The sequence below is a fragment of the Danio rerio genome, chromosome 3, assembly GCF_052040795.2.
Source record: "Danio rerio strain M-AB ecotype USA chromosome 3, GRCz13ab, whole genome shotgun sequence".
Lineage (NCBI taxonomy): Eukaryota > Metazoa > Chordata > Actinopteri > Cypriniformes > Danionidae > Danio > Danio rerio.
Window position 1 is genome coordinate 12,373,577 of NC_141023.1, and position 20,773 is coordinate 12,394,349.

The 20,773-nt window shown below is 35.8% G+C and overlaps 3 protein-coding genes across 9 annotated transcripts in view; 2 read left to right on the forward strand and 1 right to left on the reverse strand.

The window, feature by feature from the left end:
• The window catches only part of dnaaf5 (dynein axonemal assembly factor 5), a 571,499-nt gene that overhangs the window by 42,163 nt on the left and 508,563 nt on the right, over positions 1-20,773 (forward strand). The window contains exon 13 of one of the 2 annotated variants that reach the window (NM_001442724.1): positions 254-751. The exons of the other annotated variant lie outside the window; for it this stretch is intronic. Within the exon in view, the coding sequence (NP_001429653.1) occupies positions 254-378 (125 nt within the window). The 3' untranslated portion in view covers positions 379-751. Of the gene's footprint in view, positions 1-253; positions 752-20,773 lie in introns of those variants that run through there. 2 annotated transcript variants of the gene reach the window in all.
• ccp110 (centriolar coiled-coil protein 110) lies at positions 870-18,151 on the reverse strand. 2 transcript variants are annotated; one of them, XM_087243973.1, is made up of 14 exons: positions 17,893-18,151; positions 17,348-17,527; positions 14,435-14,563; positions 12,465-13,404; positions 11,792-11,901; positions 10,608-10,761; positions 9,916-10,007; positions 9,700-9,816; positions 9,541-9,621; positions 9,343-9,459; positions 7,801-7,874; positions 6,800-6,862; positions 6,109-6,171; positions 870-2,197 (listed from the first exon to the last, which is right to left on the reverse strand). In XM_087243973.1, exons 2-14 carry the CDS (start codon positions 17,492-17,494, stop codon positions 2,125-2,127), a joined length of 2,160 nt encoding a protein of 719 aa, XP_087100099.1. In that variant the 5' UTR covers positions 17,495-17,527; positions 17,893-18,151; the 3' UTR covers positions 870-2,124. The 2 variants fall into 2 exon arrangements, with proteins under 2 accessions (XP_087100099.1, XP_087100100.1); XM_087243974.1 differs by lacking the exon at positions 6,109-6,171.
• The window catches only part of sun1b (Sad1 and UNC84 domain containing 1b), a 75,679-nt gene continuing 74,784 nt past the window's right edge, over positions 19,879-20,773 (forward strand). For all 5 annotated transcript variants that reach the window (XM_087242705.1, XM_087242710.1, XM_087242714.1 and 2 more), the window contains exon 1: positions 19,879-20,103. The gene's annotated coding sequence lies outside the window, so the exon portion shown is untranslated. The remainder of the gene's footprint in view (positions 20,104-20,773) is intronic.

Sequence of the window (20,773 nt, forward strand, 5' to 3'; positions counted from 1 at the left end):
CTGAGTTAAAGAATGTCATACCAGAGTGAACATTTTCCCCCATTTTGTGCTTTTTCAAGATGCTAACCTCAAATCAGATACCACATGGGCAATCTAAAAAAAAATTGTATGCATATTAAAATAAAACAACATGTATATTGTTGCATATTTTGTTATTAGGAAGTAGCTAGTGGACTGAAAGATGTTTGTTGTTTTTGACTGCACATTAACACGGCTGTGTACATGAAGCTGAATGTCTGTGTTTGTGTGTCAGGTGTTCTGAAGGTGGCGAGTGCAGTGGATGGAGATCTGTTACAGCAGCAGACAGAGAGTGTGAGAGAGAAACAGCGCAGCCCAGAGTACTGTGACAAACTCCTGCAGCACATACACTCATTATGACAATCAAGCCCTAAACACACACACAAAGACACTCACACACGCACAAAACTCCAGACATGCACACACACTTACTGTGTACATTCAGACAATTTGTGAATGGGCAAAATCTAAGTGTATTTTCACCTTTGCTCTTTTATTATTGGTGAACTTTTATTAAAGTAAATGTTATATATATGAAAACAGTAAACATCATACATTTTATAATTAATATACCCAAATTGCTCATAAAAACATTGACTGTAGTTGTCTCCCAGATTTGAAGATGAACTTATTTAAAATGTGCCTTTTCTTTTTGCCGTCGACACCTTTATTATTCATTGAACTTACGATTGTTAATAAATAAATTCGTTTATTAAACTTTTTTTTTCACATTTCTGTTTTCAGCGGATGCTTTCTTGCCACAGAAACATGTCAAGAATACATTCATAAATAACAATACTATCATCATAGTAATTACTAAAGGCATATAAGAGGAATAGTTCACACAAAAATGACAATTTGCAGATTTATTCATTCATTTTTGCGTACTATCCCTTTAAGTATTCTCCATAAACTACATTAGTTAGCACAAAATGCTAGTTAATCAATACTGTTTGTTCCCTTCATACACTACCTGACAAAAGTCTTGTCGCCTATCCAAGTTTTAGGAACAACAAATAACAATTTGACTTCTAGTTGATCATTTGGGATCAGAAGTGGCTTAAATGAAAGGTAAAGGCGTCTATTTTACCAAAATAAAATATGATCATGTCTTGATTTTTAATTATTTAATTAGGACAGTAAGCTCTGTAAGTAAGTCCTGTCTCTTAAAAGAAATAATGTACAGTATAGAATATAAAGTCATGCTGCAGTGGAAAAAGAATGAATATTGTGTATGACCCCCCTGAGCTTGGAGGACTGCATCCATACATCTCTGCAATGACTTAAATCACTTACTAATAAAGTCATCTGAAGTCGTTCTTGCAGGACTCCCAGAGTTCATCAAGATTCATCTTCAATGCCTCTTTCTTCATCTTACCCTAGACATGCTCAATATGTTCATGTCTGCTGACTGGGCTGGCCAATCCTGGAGCACCTTGACCTTCTTTGCTTTCAGGAACTTTGATATGGAGGCTGAAGTATGAGAAGGAGCGCTATCCTGCTGGAGAATTTACCGTCTGCAGTGGTTTGTAATGTAATGGGCAGCACAAATGTCTTGATGCCTCAGGCTTGTGATGTTGCCATCCATTCTGCAGATCTCTTGCACGCCCCCATACTGAATGTGACCCCAAACCATGAATTTTCCTTCACCAAACTTGACTGATTTCTTTGAGAATCTTGGCTCCATGCTGGTTCCAGTAGGTCTTCTGCAGTATTTGTGATGATTAAGATGCAGTACAACAGATGATTCATGGAAAAAATCAACCTTCTGCCACTTTTCCAAATGATCAACTAGAAGTCAAGTTATTATCTGTTGCTCTTACAACTGAGATCGACGACAAGACTTTTGTCAGGTAGCGTAGACAGTAATGTTCTGGCAGTATTTTGATATAATTATGGATTATAATGTTTTGTATCCTATATGAAATATTATCCAGATCTATTTCTTGATTAAATGCAGTATGATGCATTAGAAGCAGGAAGAACTAGATATTGATGACATTTAATAATGGTGATGATTGGACGAGATGCCGGGCCGGGGGAATTTTTTTAGAAGTTTGTCTAAGTTCATCACAATATTAATTTCCATGTTGGGTTGATGCGGGGTCAGCCTAGTGAATGCTGTTTCTTCAACCTCTCCGAATGCTGAACTCTCTCCTCTGGAGTCTTTTTGTAGCTCCTGAAACACAGAAACACTTTTATTTTGTATATTTTCTTTTGTGAATTGAATTTCTATTGTGATTTCTATCTGTGCTGGTGTGCTTGAAATGTCACATGCTAATAATAATAATAGTAATTATATATATATATATATATATATATATATATATATATATATATATATACATATACATATATATATATACATATATATACATATACATATATATATATATATATATATATATATATATATATATATATATATATATATATATACGTATATATATATATATATGTATGTGTATGTGTATATATATATATATATACAGTTGAAGTCAGAATTATTAGCCCCCCTGAATTATTAGCCCCCTGTTTATTTTTTCCCCCCCAATTTCTGTTTAACGAAGAGATGATTTCTTCAACCTACTTTTAAACATAAAAGTTTTAATAACTCATTTCTAATAACTGATTTATTTTATATTTGCCATAATAACAGTAGATAATATTTGACTAGATATTTTTAAAGGGGCTAATAATTTTGATGGTGTTTAAAAAAATTAAAAAAGCTTTTATTATAGACAAAAAAATCAAAAATAAAATAAGACTTTCTCCAGAAGAAAAAAATATTATCAGACATACTGTGAAAATTTCCTTGCTTTGTTAAACATAATTTGGGAAATATTTAAAAAAGAAAAAAAATCAAAGGGGCCTAATAATTCTGACTTCAACTGTATATCTGTATGTATAATATATATATATATATATATATATATATATATATATATATATATATATATATATATATATACATGTAGTATGTAGAATGAAATCACATGCATTTTCGTATAGAGAATGAAGTCACATGAATCTCAGGTGTGAGTGTTTCACAGACTTCAACAGAGTGAAAAAACTTGATGGTTCTGTGGGTTTCGCCTATCAAATCTGATCTCTGTTTTGTATTTTCTATTGGATTCAAGTCAGGTGACTGCATTGGCCATTCTACAGCTTGGACACATTTGAGAGTTTTCTTGGCTGTGTTTTGGATCATTGTCTTGCTGAAATGTCCACTCTGGTTTCATCTTCATCATCGTGCTAATGTAGAGGCTGCACTGAAGCAGCTTATATTCATTTACACTGACAAAGGTCAGAGGCTTGCTAAAGAACTACTGAGATTTTAGCTGCTGTCTGGGCTTTCACTGCCTTTTTACACCTCCCTTTTTTCATGTGTTCAATACCTTTTTCCTGTGTGATTTTTTTATTTTATTTTATTGCACAGAACATAATTTGTAAACTAACTGATAATGTTTTCTTTGCATATATGGATGTATTTGGTTGTTACCAACATCTGGTAAAAGTCTCAGGTCAACAGCACCTTCAGAAATATGCTTTCTGAGAAAAATGGTGACGTGTGCAATACTTATTTCCCCACTGTATATATAGTGCATCCGGAAAGTATTGATAGCGCTTCACTTTTCCACATTATTTATGTTAAAGCCTTATTCTAATATGGATTAAATTAATTTTTTTGAGTTTTTGAAATTTTTGCAAATTTATTAAAGCTGAAAAGTCACATGTACAGCAGTATTCACAGCCTTTGCTCAATACTTTGTTGAAGCACCTTTGGCAGCAAGTCCTCAAGTCTTTTGAATATGATGCCACAAGCTTGGCACACCCGTCTTTGGGAATTTTTGCCCATTCCTCTTTGCAGTACCTCTCAAGCTCTATCAGGTTGCATGGGAAGTGACAGTGTTCAGCCATTTTTCAATCTCCCCAAAGATGTTGAATATGATTTAGGTCTGGGCTCTGGCTGGGCCACTCAAGGACATTCACAGAGTTGTTGTGAAGCCACTCCATTGATATTTTGGCGGTGTGCTTTGGGTCATTGTCCTGCTGGAAAATGAACCGTCGCCCCAGTCTGAGGTCAAGAGCACTCTGAAGCAGGTTGTCATTCAGGATGTCTCTGTACATTGCTGCATTCATCTTTCCCTCTATCCTGACTAGTCTTCCAGTTCCTGCTGCTGAAAACCATCCCCACACCATGCTTCACTGTAGGGATGGTATTAGCCTGGTGATGAGCGGTGCCTGGTTTTCTCCAAATGTCACGCCTGGCCTTCACTCCAAAGAGTTCAATTTCAGTCTCATCAGACCAGAGAATTTTGTTTCTTGTGGTATGAGAGTCCCTCAAATGCCTATTGTGGCTTCCGTCTGCCCACTCTACCATACAGGCCTGATTGGTGGATTGCTGCACAGATGGTTGTCCTTTTGTAAGATTTCTCTCTCTCCACAGAGGAACGCTGGAGCTCAGAAAGAGTGACCATCGGGTTATTGATCACCTCCCTGACTAATCCCCTTCTCCCCCGATAACTCAGCTTAGATGGCCGGCCAGCTATAGGAGGAGTCCTGGTGGTTTCAAACATCTTCCACTTACAGGTGATGGAGGCCACTGTGCTTATTGGAACTTTCAGAGCAGCAGAAATGTTTCTGTTACCTTCCCCAACCTTGTGCCTCGAGATAATCCTGTCTCGGAGGTCTACAGACAATTCCTTTGTCTTCATGCTTGGTTTGTGCTTTGACATGCACTGTCAACCCTGGAAGCTTATATAGACAGGTGTGTGCCTTTCTAAATCATGTCCATTCAACTGAATTTACCTCATGTGAACTCCAATTAAGCTGCTGAAACATCTGAAGAATGACCAGTGGAAACAGAATGTAGCTGAGCTCAATTTAGAGCTTCACGGCAAAGGCTGTGAATACTTCTGTACATGTGAATTTTCAGCTTTTTTATTTTTAATAAATTTGCAACAAATTCAAAAACTGTGTGCATATATATATATATATATATATATATATATATATATATATATATATATATATATATATATATATATATTTATGTATATATAATAACAATTTGTTATAGTTATGCAGTACATGCAGCAATAGAGCAGAAATGGAAATAAAAGTAATGTGTATAAATAGCAATGACAAACAGTAAAATATTGGTAGTGTTTCAATAGTATTTAGCATTCATAATATACATTTTAATAATATTGTTAATTTCAAAAATAATACTAAAGTTGGTGAGGATGAAAGTAATATTTTGTGATGACATCAACATTGATATCACTAATAATGAAGACAATTATACTACTACAATAATAATAATCAGTATGTAATAACTAGTGATAATGGGGGGAAAATATAAAAATACGCTTTTATACTTTTGGATCTTTGGTGTTGCCGCCTTAATATTTGTTTGTGTATATATATTTTATATTATATAAACTATGATTATATTTGAATATTCAAATGATTTCTTAAGGTGGTAAATGTTTAAGGGTTACTTCATCCAAAACTGAAAATGTTGTCATCATTTACACACTTTTTACTTCTTCTTCCAAACCCTGTTTGAGTTACTTTCTTCCATTGAACACACAGGAAGACATACTGAAGAATGTTGGAAACCGGTAACCATTGACTTCCATATTTGTTTTTCCTACAATTGAAGTCAATGGTTACCGGTTTTCAGCATTCTTCAAAACATCTTCTTTTGTGTTCAACAGAAGAAAGAAACTCATAAAGGTTTGGATACACTTGAGGGAGAGTAAATACCAAGTAAATTTATGTGTGTGAACTATCCCTTTAAAAAAGCGGCTTGTTTTCTTAAGTGATTCTTTGCTATATAATACAGAATTTTTTGCTTTTTTTTGGCTAATTGGCTGTATCAATTTCTGCCAAATGCATTTACAAATAAATCCAGCCAATTTTAAATGTCAGCTGGCAGGCTTGAGTGGCATTTCCAGCATTGTAAGCATCTCCACAGACTGAATTGGATTTCAGGCTCCATCATCCAGAGCGTAAAACTGAGTGGAAATGAGCGGAGTTGGAGATGCTTTGATAAAAGGAGGCTGAAGCTGGAGAACTGACCCTCGACGCAGAAGCTGCTGGCCTGAAACTGGAGCATTCTGGCCTTGACTGGGCTGCAGGATCCTTCAACACACACCACAACAAGGTGGATGAAAACTACATGCCTCTCCCACATACAGTTGAAGTCAAGATTATTAAGCCCTCCTGTGATTTTATATATATATATATATATATATATATATATATATATATATATATATATATATATATATGATGTTTAACAGAGCAAGGAAATTTTCACAGTATGTCTGATAATATTTTTTTCTTCTGGAGAAAGTCTGATTAGTTTTATTTCGGCTAGAATAAAAGCAGTTTTTAATTTTTATAAACCATTGTGAGGTCAAAATTATCAGCCTCCTTAAGCAATATGTTTTTTTGATTGACTACAGAACAAACCATCGTTATACAATGTCTTGCCTAATTACCATAACCTGCCTAATTAAACTAGTTAAGCCTTTTAATGTCACTTTGAGTTGAATACTAGTATCTTAAAAACTATCTAGTCAAATAATATGTACTGTCATCTTGGCAAAGATAAAAGACATCAGTTATTAAAACTATTATGTTTAGGAATGTGTTGAAAAATATACAGGGGGGTTAATAATTCTGACTTCTATTGTATGCGGTGCAGAGTGAGTACTGAATGTGCTTCTGTAAAGAGATTTGTTGGTGTGTGTTCCAGTGTTTTCACCTTTTTGTAGGAGGACTCTTGGTTTTCTGAGCTCTTCTGGTCTGGACTGGAGATTCACCAACTCTGATGAACAATATTTTGGAGCAGGTCAGGTATGGAGTTTTAGCGTACTACTAATAAATTGGTTACTTCATGACAGGATTAGTTTAAATAAAAAACATAATAATATTAATAAAATTAACTAAATATTTAAATGAGCAATATCGCACTTGTAGCAGTGCGATACGGCTGAATATGTGTATGGCAGTGGTGCGAGGCGTGGGTTATAAAAAAGAAAATCAAACACAGTGTCAAAAACTCTTTTGTGTAAGAAACTACTTTCTTCCGCCATTCATTCTCATCTGCAGTTGACGTCAGAACAGCAGAAACTGTTGCCCATTGACCAACATCACTTAAGAGCTAGTATTTGAATGATTCTCTAGCGTAATGTCTAAAGTCATGACAAAACAGGTCATTTTGCTCACATTATATTACACCATGAAATGTCTACAGAGATTTCCCAGTACTGCCCTTTTCCCAGGCACTGTCCTTATAAATAAACTTTATAGTTGCAATCTAACAACTCCATTCTCGCCTAAAAAGCCTCAAAAGTACATGATGTTGTCTAACAACAACTGTAGTGAGTTTATTTATCTGCTGTCACTCTATGTGGGCTGAGTAATACACAAGGGTGAAGAGGCTGTACAAGTGCTGTTATTATGGTAATATTGCACGGCTATCAGCCTAATCAGATTTATAGATTTTTTTGTGATCTAGTGATTTGGAGCCCTAAGCAATTTCAGCCATGAATCCCAACAGTCCTAAAATGCACCCTTTGTACTTTAATTCATTCATTTTTATTTATTTACCTGTTTGTCTTATATTCAGTCTTATTTTCTATGTATTATCTTAATGCTAATGTTAAAATACAAATGTGTTTTCATAAAATGTATTCACAGCTCAAAAAATAAAACTGCTAAAATGATTTAAAAGATTAAACTGAGGAGAAACTGCTCACTCACCTCTTCTTTCTGTCGAGAGATTTCTGGGTAGCAGCAGAGAAAATCACCTTGTCTTTAGGGCTTTTTGCTTTTTCCTGTAAGCAAAATAAACTGTTTGATTGGAAACTTATTTCTAGAAGTTTGTACTTTCAGTAATGGACCTATCAAAATGATAGACGGATGGATGGATGGATGAATGGATAAAAAGATAGAACAATAGATAGATAGATAGACAGACAGAATGAACGATAGATAGGTGATTAGACACATGGATGGATAGATAGATAGATAGATAGATAGATAGATAGATAGATAGATAGATAGATAGATAGATAGATAGATAGATAGATAGATAGATAGATAGATAGATAGATAGATAGATAGATAGATAGATATAGATAGATAGATAGATAGATCAATAGATGATGGATGGATGGATGGATGGATGGATGGATGGATGGATGGATGGATGGATGGATGGATGGATGGATGGATGGATGGATAAAAAGACGGACGAACGGACAGACAGACAGACAGATAGACAGACAGACAGACAGACAGATAGATAGATAGATAGATAGATAGATAGATAGATAGATAGATAGATAGATAGATAGATAGATAGATAGATAAAAACAGTTTATAGATAAATAGATAGATAGATAGATAGATAGATAGATAGATAGATAGATAGATAGATAGATAGATAGATAGATAGATAGATAGATAGATAGATAGATCGATCAATAGATGATGGATGGATGGATGGATGGATGGATGGATGGATGGATAGATGGATGGATAAAAAGACGGACGAACGGACAGACAGACAGACAGACAGACAGATAGATAGATAGATAGATAGATAGATAGATAGATAGATAGATAGATAGATAGATAGATAGATAGATAGATAGATAGATAGATAAAAACAGTTTATAGATAGATAGATAGATAGATAGATGGATGGATGGATGGATGGATGGATGGATGGATGGATGGATGGATGGATGGATGGATGGATAAAAAGACGGACGGACAGACAGACAGACAGACAGACAGACAGACAGACAGACAGACAGACAGACAGACAGATAGATAGATAGATAGATAGATAGATAGATAGATAGATAGATAGATAGATAGATAGATAGATAGATAGATAGATAGATAAACAGTTGGATGGTTAGACAGACATGGATGGACGGATGAACACTTAGACAGATAGATATCAGATGGATAGATGGACAGGTAGATGAATAGATGGATAGTTTGATGGACTAATGGTCAGATGGATGGATGGATGGATGGAAGGTTAGACAGACATATGGACAGATGTATGGATGGATGGATGGATGAATGGATAGATATCAGATAGATAGGGAATGGATTTGACAGATAGATGGATGGAAGGATGGATGGACAGACAGATGAATAGATGAATAGTTTGATGGACTTTTCAGACAGAAAGACAGACTGACAGACAGACAGATGAATAGTTTGATGGACTAATGGTCAGACAGACAGACAGATAGGTAGGTAGACAGACAGATAGATGTTTACCATTTCTCTGAGTTTCCTCTCAGTGCGTAACTCTCTGTCTTGTTGGATCAGAGTCAAACGCTCCTCTAGTGTGAGTGTGAAAAAGATATCATGAATATCAAACAAGGCCGCACGTAGCTGTAAAAAACAGATAATAAACACATCATCAGTGTCAGTTTTACAGCAGTAAACACTGAACACTAAAGCTCTGACGGAGACCTGGGCTCTGACACGCTCCTGCAGACACAGATCCTGCTCTGACAGATTACTGCTGAACGAACTGATGAACTCCTGCGTGTCCTGAGGAGAAAGCAGACACTGTTAAACCCTGCAGGCCCTTATGAGCATGCAAGTGAACATGGTGCTGTGTGTTCTCACCTGTACCGTCTGCCGCAGGTTTTTAACTTTCTCAGTTTTCAGCAGTCGTCTGATCAGGAAGCCCTTGACGATGGCGGTAAGGCGAAACAGCGCCCTCTGCTGCTCCACCGTCAAAACCTGACCATTCACAGACATAACATTTAGATAATTTTTATTCTAGCTTATTTTACTCTTGTGGGAGCAGTTTACAAATTATAAAAGCACTTTAAAACAAACCTGGCTCAGCCTGTTTCTGCTCTTCAGTCCTCTCAGATAAACAGGAGGCTGTATTGAAGGCGATGTTGCATCATAGGTGGGAGAAGGAAAACCTGAGAGGTAGAAACACAGACAGGTGATGACAAGTGTATAGATTTTATAGTTGAAAGGGGTTAATAGCATTATTGTTTACTTTTATTTTTTAACCACATCTGACATCTTGTAGTTAAGAAATTAAAGTGTGAATGTTTTGAATTAGTGTTATTTTATCATTTTGTATTATTTTAAATTTTTACATTTTTATAGTATTTACTTACAATATTTAATGAATTTAGTGATTTCGTTTTTGTTTAGATTTTTTTTGCAATTTTGCAATTTTGCTGTGCTTTTGTAAATTGAACACTTTTACAGTTTATTCCTATAGGTGGATGGATGGATAGATGGGTGAAAAGATAGAACAATTGCTAGATAGATAGATAGATAGATAGATAGATAGATAGATAGATAGATAGATAGATAGATAGATAGATAGATAGATAGATAGATAGATAGATAGATAGATAGATAGATAGATAGATAGATAGATAGGAGATTGACACATGGATGGATGGATGGATGGATGGATGGATGGATGGATGGATAGACAGACAGACAGACAGACAGACAGACAATCTAAGGACATTCATCACAGGCTGGTGTGTTTTCTGTCGTACCCATCTTCTGCAGCGGGTGTCGCGGGGATCTGTCTCCGGGACTTAAAGGGCACATGGGGCTCAGTATAGGGTATCGGTCAGCACAGCTATCCTCTCCCACAGCAGGACTCAGACCACCCTGAGCCCTCAGTCTCCTGACCCGCTCCTCTGAATCCTGCATGAGCAACAGACATACAGTGTTATTCTGTTTTTTTATTAAACAACCATTTTTATCAAGCACTGTGAAACCTATTGTACAATTACCTATTGTACTTTATCATCCTTTTGAGTTTAGTTTAATTGAAATTGAAACATTTGTTTACTCTGAACATTTTTTTTTTGTGTGTGTGTTTGGTTATTTTACAGGTTAAAGTCGCTTAGCTCAATACTGTGATTATACCGGACACCATGACAAAAGCTTAATACAAGAAAATGTAATACCGTCATAAGCCTAGATGCGAATTGAATTTACACACAAAACTGGAAAATCGCATAAAAGATTTGCATAATAGATATAAGTGACTATTAATGTAGCTGACATTGACAAACTTGTATAGGGTGTCACATGGTTTAGGATGCGCTCTTAGAATGAAGTTGACAAGGTGGGCAGTAAACAGAGAGAGGTTTTAAACAGAGATAGATAGATAGATAGATAGATAGATAGATAGATAGATAGATAGATAGATAGATAGATAGATAGACAGACGGACGGACGGACGGACGGACGGACGGACGGACGGACGGGCGGGCGGACGGACGGGCGGGCGGACTAACGGACGGACGGCCAGACAGACAGACAGACAGACAGACAGACAGACAGACAGACAGACAGACAGACAGACAGACAGACAGACAGATAGATAGATAGATAGATAGATAGATAGATAGATAGATAGATAGATAGATAGATAGATAGATGGGTGGGTGGGTTTATGGATGGATGGATCGATAAATGGATCGATGGACGGACGAACAGACAGACAGATAGTAGATAGATGGACAGACAGATTGACAGATAGAGAGGCAGATAGATAGATGGATGGATGGATGGACGGACGGATGGACGGACGGACAGATGGATGAATGGACAGACAGATTGACAGATAGAGAGACAGAGAGGCAGATAGATAGATGGATGGATGGATGGATGGATGGATGGACGAACGGACGGACAGATAGATAGATAGTGTCTATCTGTGTCCCACCAGGTGTTCTCTCTCTTGCTCCGCCATTAGACAGGACATCCGAAAAGCGTAGTCTTCCTCCAGTGACCTCTGCATGTCTTCCAGAGCCTGCGCCTGCCATTGCATCTCATCTAAAGACACAAGAGACATACACGACAGAGAGGATACTTTATCAAATATAGCTGTAAGTCTGATCTCAAATAGTAATAATAATAGAATTGTTATTATTATATATTGGCTCTTTGATGTTCAATTGATTACGTTTTCTTATCAATAACTTTTCATGGTTGTATATGTGTCTTGAGCTGCTTTTTGCTTGGGTTTTTTATATTTGAAACAGTTCTTGGTGTGTTTTGGATTCTGGAAAACACTGCAAGCCACTTGAAATTAAACTTATTTGATATGGCTATACAGTGTTTCCCAACAGTGTTCCTAGTGGCACACCAACAGTACATGTTTTGATGTCTCCCTTATCTGACCCATTCACTTCAGGTTTTGGAGTCTCTTCTAGTGTTCTTATGAGTTGGTTCAGGTGTGTTTGATTAGGAAGAGGTTGAAAATGTGAACTCTTGGTGTACCTTCAGGAACAGGGTTGGGAAGCACTGCTTTAAAATACCACTCCTAAGTGAAGTGTTTGATGTTTTTAGATGCAAAGACATGTTCTGTGTGAACGGGCCTTAACTCGTGTTCTTACCTGTCCTTCGGTCTTTTACCGAAGTACTAATAACATTGTTCCTCTCCATCTCGAATTGTAGTTTGGCATGAGAAGGAGATTCTGGACTGACTGCAGACCCCATGAATGCTACTCCGGGACTCTTGTTCATTGGTGAAGGAGGTGAAAGGCGAGTTGGCGTTCTCGCCGTGACCCCAGCCATAAAGCGAGGCATTCGCTCCTGGCTCCTATCTATGACAGGACGTGAGGACAGATGGCTGTCCAGCGTGTGGCATCTCCTCCGAAATAGAGGACTCGTGAGCTCAGCGTCTACTGGAGATGTTTCCAGTCTACCTATAGTCTCGGTCAACCTGGAGAAATCCTCATAAGGAGATACATTCACATTTTCCAACCCAAGCAGCTTCCTTTCCTGCATTCCAATTGGTTTTAGATCCTGTGGTCTTGCATTGGGTGTAATGTTTGGTTTGGGGTTTTCAGGTAAAGAAAAGAAGATGCTGCATGCAGAAATGGGACGAGGGCGTCCGCGGTGGGATTTGTTTGCATTTAGACCACATTCTGAGCTGATGGTGTAACTGGGGGAGCCACTAAAACCAGTCCCATTCAGAAAGCAGCCAACAGGCTCCGAGGGGCTTTCTGACGGGGTTTTGTTGAGTTTTGAGCCTGGTTTTGCTTGCTCTTTTTCAATGAATTCACGTGATTTCTTTAGCAGGTTCTGCAGGCAAACTCCTGGTTCAGTTTCCTCTTGCATTTGTTTTTCCTCGGCAGGTTTTCCTCTCACAAACGCAGGTAGATCAGATGATGGAGTCACTGGAGGCCTGTTGGACAGTATATATGGCTCAGGAGCTCCATTATGTCTGAGTTTTGTACTGTCCGGTCGTGTGAAACCATTCCTGTAGTCTGTCTTTGGAGAAGGAGACGTGCGCTGCTCTGAAGGCTGTGGGATATCCAAGACTTTTGGTGCCTAGGATGCAAGAAGATGCAAGTAATTTCACAACAAATATTTGTGGATAAGCTATATACAGTTCAAAATTATACTATATAAGTCAAAATTATCAGTCTTCCTGTGAATTTTTTTAATCTTTTTAAAATATTTCCAAAGTGCTGCTTATCAGACTTATTATTTTCTATATTTTTTTTTATCTGGAGAAATTATTATAATTTCTTTTAGTTTGGCTTGAATAAAAAGCAGTTTTTACATTTTTTAAATGATTATATCAATCTATTAAATTAAACCAAAATAATTAGCTCTCTTAATCATTTCTCATAAGTCCTCATAAATTATTATACCCATCAAAATTGATCACATCATGATGACATTTTGATGATCAAAGAAAACAGTAATATTGTGAAATTTTGTTATTGTTTTTCCTAGAAAAAAAGTTTGAGGTAAGATGTCAGGATTCTGTCACTTCGGTCTTGTTCATTTTTGTTTTGGTGGCAGAGTCCAGACACTAGTCTTGTCTTGTCTTGTATGTTGTGCTCGGCTCAAGTTTTCTCAGGTTGACCACTCTTACCGTACGTTCAGACCGAAAGCGGCGAGAGCGTCAAAGTAGCCGGAAGTCATTCATTTTCAATGAGAGCCGACGGCGATAAGCGGCGAGGAGCAGCGGCAAGCAATTAGAATATAGAAGTCCACCGTTTGAGAGAATTTCAGAGAACACAGTCACAGTAAACTTTTGTTCCGACCACATGTTCGAAAAGGTTTTATGTTCAAAAGGATCATGTGATACTGAAGGCTGGAGTACTGAATATATCACATTTAATTGCAATGTCATGCAGACTTTAATAATCACAGAAATAATATTTCACAATACTAATGTTTTACTGCATATATATCAAATAAACACAGCTTTGGTGAGACTTTTGTGTATATTTAATGTATGGATATTAATATATTAATAATAATAATAATAACAATGAATGCAATTCGAAAATATTCCCAAAATGCAACATAAAAGTGCCTGTATTACATAAGACACTCATTTCCTTACCTTACTGGTCCAAAGACTTGCCGGCATCTGATTGAGCAGGTTATTGTTATGATGAAGCTGTCGTCCTGCCTCCACTTGTGATGCTCTTTTCTTGTATTTAGCCATTTCTCTTCTTTGTTTCTCACTTAGCTTGAAACACAAGGTGCAAAAACATTCAAAAGCGAATTGCTAAATTAAAGTAAATGGTAAGCCTAATCTATCTAGGTGTTAAAACATACTAGCAACATACTAGTCACATGCTGTTTCTAATTATTATAACTTCTTAAGCTCTATCTCAAATGACATACCATAGATGCATACTCTGCAGTGTAGCCAACTCTCTAGTATCTGGACTTCATAAGGTTATGTTTGTCATTCACATTCTTAAACATAATTAGCCACAAAACTAAAGCTGTGTCAGCTGAGTGCAAGAAGTGTCCAACAGTCCTCACATTTTCTTTTTTAATAAATTTTGTCCTAAATAAGTGTATCATATTAGTATTTAAAGTATATTTTTATTTTGAACATCTATACAAATTGAGTAATACAGTATGCAAACTGCAAAAACTGCTACATTTATGCTAATAACATGCTAAGTAGTGAGAAGGAGCAGAAACATGCTAAATATTAAAAATGTGTGGAAACATGCTATTAAACATGCTAAATGGTAACAATGAGCAGAAACATGCTAGAAACGTAAAAACATGCTAATTAACATGGTAAATGGTAACAATGAGCAAAAACATGCCATTAAACATGCAAAATGGTAACAATGAGCAGAAACATGCTAGAAACATGCAAAAGCATGTTAATAAACATAATAAATGGAAACAATGAGCGTAAACATGCTAGAAACATGTAAAAACATGCTAATAAACATGATATATGGTAGCAATGAGCAGAAACATGCAAAAACATGCTATTAAACATGCTGCATGGTAACAATGAGCGGAAACATGCTAGAAACATGCAAAAACATGTTAATAAACATGTTAAATGGAAATAATGAGAGGAAACATGCTAGAAACATGCAAAAACATGCTAATAAACATGATAAATGGAAATAATGAGAGGAAACATGCTAGAAACATGCAAAAACATGTTAATAAACATGTTAAGTGGTAATGATGACCGGAAACATGCTAGAAACATGTAAAAACATGCTAATAAAATGGTAAATTGTAACAATGAGCGTAAACATGCTAGAAACCTGTAAAACCATGCTAATTAACATGGTAAATGAAAACAACAAGAAACATGTAAAAAAACATGCTATTAAACATGCTACATGGTAACAATGAGCGAAAACATGCTAGAAACATGCAAAAGCATGTTAATAAACATGATAAATGGAAACAATGAGGGGAAACATACTAGAAACGTGAGAAAACATGCTACAAACATGTTAAGTGGTAACAATGACTGGAAACATGCTAGAAACATATAAAAACATGTTAATAAAATGGTAAATGGTAACAATGAGCGTAAACATGCTAGAAACATGTAAAACTATGCCGGTAAACATGATAAATGGAAACAACAATAAGAAACATGTAAAATACATGCTAATAAACATGCTTAATGGTAACAATAAGCCGAAACATTCTAGAAACATGCAAAAACTTGCTAATAAACATGATAAATGGAAACAATGAGAGGAAACATGCTGGAAACGTGCAAAAACATGCTATTAAACATGCTAAATGGTAACAATGAGCAGAAACATGCAAGAACATGCTATTAAACATGTTAAATGGTAACAATGAGCAGAAACATGCAAAAACATGTTTATAAACATGATAAATAGAAATAATGAGAGGAAACATGCTAGAAACATGCAAAAACCTGCTAATAAACATGTTAAGTGGTAATGATGACCGGAAACATGCTAGAAACATGTAAAAACATCCTAATAAAATGGTAAATGGTAACAGTGAGCGTAAACATGCTAGAAACATGTAAAACCGTGGTAGTAAACATGATAAATGAAAACAACAATAAGAAAAATGTAAAATACATGCTAATAAACATGCTTAATGGTAACAATGAGCCGAAACATGCAAAAACTTGCTAATAAACATGATATATGAAAACAATGAGAGAAAACATGCTGGAAACATGCAAAAACATGCTAATAAACATTGTAAATGGTAACAATGACCGGAAACATGCTAGAAACATGTAAAAACATGCTAATAAACATGATAAATGGAAACAACAATCAGAAAGAAAACATGCTAATAAACATGCTAAATGGTAACAATGAGCAGAAACATGCTATAAACATGTACAAACATGCTAATAGACATGATAAATGGTAACAATAAGCAGAAACATGTAAAAACATGATAAATTAAATAAATGATCTAAAACATACTAGAAACGTGTAAAACCATGCTAAAAAACATGCTAAATGGTAACAATGAGCGGACACATGCTAGAGACATGTGCGTCCCTTTATTTATCTGAGGTTGCCAAAGAGGAATAAACCGCCAACTACTCCAGCATGTTTTACACAGTGGTTGTCCTTCCAGCTACAACCCAGTACTGGGAAACACCCATGCACACTCAAGTTTACACACACTCTAACACTATGGCCAATTTAGTTTATCCAATTCACCAATATTGCATGTCTTTTGACTGTGGGGGAAACTGGAGCATCTGGAGGAAACCAACACAAACATGGGGAGAACGTGCAAACTCCACACAGAAATACCAACTGACCCAGTCAGGAGTCAAACCAGTTACCTTCTTGCTGTGAGGCAGTGCTCACCACTGAGTCAACGTGCCGCCCTATACTTATTTATTTGTATGTTTGTCTTATTTATGTTTTGTTTTCTGTATACCCCTGACCTTTTTGTCTTAATATTTGTTGTATTTTTTGTTCTGTATTCTGTTCTTTAAGCATTAATAACAAAGTAAGTAAATACTCACAACAGGACAGAGAACCGGCCTGCCATGAAAGCAGATGAGAGAGTGCGCCACCACTCGCGCAGGTGCGGTACTGCAGCTCTTTTTACGCCTCATTTCCGTCTGCAGTTTAGACACAATCCGTGCGCAGAAATCATCGTAGCTCTCCATGTTCTCCCCAGACAACTGGAAAAGCCTAATATACTGAAATACAAACGTCTGTACTAGTTTAATTTGATAGGAAATAGTAGTACGCTGCCGTTGTTTTCAATTAGGAATCACTGAGCAATAGTCAGCAGTCATGTTTGACCACAATGCAGGGTTTAAGATTGGATTTGTCGGATAAATGAGAATAAATAGGGAGCAGAGGAACTCTGGGGGATAAATTACTCTTATAACATCCCATTGCTCCTTTATCTATGAAAATGAATGCTAACATATTAGTTAGGCTATATAACAATACAGATGTTAAAATCTCAGCATCAGTATCATTATATATTGCCCTCAGCTTCTGTTAGAATATCTCTATATGTCAATAATGAAATTAAATATATCAATAAAAGGCTTACCTCTATCACAGCCTGTAATACTGTATGATAGCGTCGCTGTATGCTGGTGTTTATATTGGATGTACAGATGCAAATCGCGTAATTGTTTCCTGTTTTGCTAGTAATTAGCCTCCGCTGTGGATGATAATGAAGCGAGCTACGCTACATTATCCACATGACATAAACAATAGTGTAAATATATAGACAGATATATTGGTTTGATATGCTGAATCGTCCATGTGTCATTCACGCGGGGCTCTGCTGTCTGGATGCTGCTGCTATTCGTCATCAGCTCCGCCCCTTCATTCATCGTCATTCCATCAATTTAATTTAACGAAGGAAGCAACGCAGATTCCTTCACATCAGGTTCGTTTTCAGATACAGGTTTCTTTTCGCAATGTTTTTTTTTTGTTTGTTTGTTTGTTTATTTGTTGTTGTTGTTGTTGTTGTATGTACATTCATTCAATCATTCCTTTTATTCCCCATGTAGAAGCGGATAAATGGAAATAAAGGCAAATTGCATATTTTACATATATAAAACAGCCTATATGTCATATTTGCAACACATATTTCAAAATATTGCAAATAATCACCGTTTGCATACACTTTTCGTATGTTAGGCTTAGTGTATACATTGCAAAAATAGCCGTTTTTATACCAGCCAATGCAATCACAAACATTTTTTTTATTCAAATATATTATCTTTAAAATGATATATGTGTTTATAGCTATACAGTTGAAGTCAGAATTATTAGCCCCCTTGAATTATTGTATAATATATATTATATAATGTATGCACATAACTTTATATAGCAATAAATGAAAACATTTCTTTATTTTTTTTCTTTATTTAGATCTAAAATTATATTATATTATATTTATTTATTATATTATTTATTATATAAATATATTTAGATCTAAAAATATATAATATTTATTTATTTCGTTTATTATATTACTTCATTCATTCAGTTTCTTTTCAGCTTAGTCCCTTTATAAATCTGGGGTCACCACAGCGGAATGAACCGCTAACTTATCCAGCACAGGTTTTACACCGCGGATGCTCTTCCAGCTGCAACCCATCTCTGGGACAATTTAGTCTACCCAATTCACCTGTACAGCATGTCTTTGGACTGTGGGGGAAACTGGAGAACCCGGAGAAAACCAACACGAACACGGGGAGAACATGCAAACTCCACACAGAAACGCCAACTGACCCAGCCGAGGCTTGAACCAGCAACCTTCTTGCTGTGAGGCGACAGCACTACCTACTGCGGCACCGCAGTAGATCTAAAATTATATCATATTATTTTTATTTAATTTATTATATTATTTATTATATAAACATATTTAGATCTACAATTAAATTATGTTTATTTATTTAGTTTATTTTAATATTTATTATATAAATATATTTAGATCTAAACTTATTTTTATTTATTTCATTTATTATATTATTTATTATATAAACATATTTAGATCTAAAAATGGGCAGAAATGCATTATGAATAAATGAATGAAAGAATGAACTGTAAATAAATATTTCATTTATTTAGATCTAACAATTGACAGAAAATAATGTTTTTATTTATATGAATGAATGAATTGCAAATACATAAATAATGTTAAATGTAAAAAGCGAATATCAACATTTTATTAAAAGCATTAGAATATTACATTAAGCATTAATAAAAATCCAGACACAAAATATATCCAAGATCAGTACAATAAAATGCAAAAAGCATCTAGAAATATATGTAAAAAAAACGCAAACATTAAAAATAAAATATAAAAAAATAAATAAGTAAAATAAATTCTAACATAATAATGAAAGCAATGGGACACAGTTAACGACAACAGAGGGATTAGTATCAGAAAAAAATCCTCAATGAAATCAAACATACGTGATTTATTGTCCAGTAGCGTAATGACCTCATGCGCAGCAGCGTCAGGGGGCGTGGCTTTTCTCTCCTGCGTCTCTACTGCGCGCGCCAGTCTCTGCTCAACAAACTCATTGGTGTGTGTGTGTGTGTACACACTATGCGTGTGTGGATGGACATCACGGTAAACTTAAGTCTTACTGTACATTACAGATACACCGTAAACTAAAACTGGACGTCGTTTAAACAGGAATCAATCACCCGAGTCGTCGATTTCTACGTTAACCGTGTGGATTTGACGGACAGTCGCTCATTTACAAACCAGTGGACTTTGACAACCGCCGCCGCTTGGGTGAGTTTGCAGAAGTGACTTTGCAAGAGGCAAAACTGCCAGCCATTAGTGACTATATTGACATATTTTATATATTATTGCATATATCTGACGCTTCTAGAACAACAGTGACCATTGTGATATTGTTCGAGAATTTAAATTAAATCACTGTACGTTAAGTTAACGTTACCTCATTTGAACGGCGGTTAGTTTACGTTAAGTTAGGCATTAAATGAATGTATTACAGTTTGTTTGCTTTAATATCTCAGTTCTCAGACAGATATGAGTTTGAATTGTGAGCTATAATTTGACGTTAGGCGGTAAACTCCACCCTGTGTGTACATTCATTCTCCAAATATGTTTAAAGATGATTAACGCAGCCGTAGTAGTGCTTTAATTGACCACTAGATGGTGCTGTTGTATAGTGCGTGTTACCATAAATTATGAAGTTTATGTGTCTCAGCTATTCAATGACAGTGGTCCACTTTGTAACTACTCTGAATTTTTAGCCCAAAAGACTTTACAGTTGTTGCTGATGCAATCCCACAAGATGTTTTTATGCTTTTTAAAGGACTTTCATTTCCAATTGCTTGTCATTCAGTGGACCTTTGGAAAACATGTATTGGTAAACACTGCCTTTCATTATCTAAATCAAAATGCAATAAGGAAATAAGAGCCCTGTTTCTGGAAG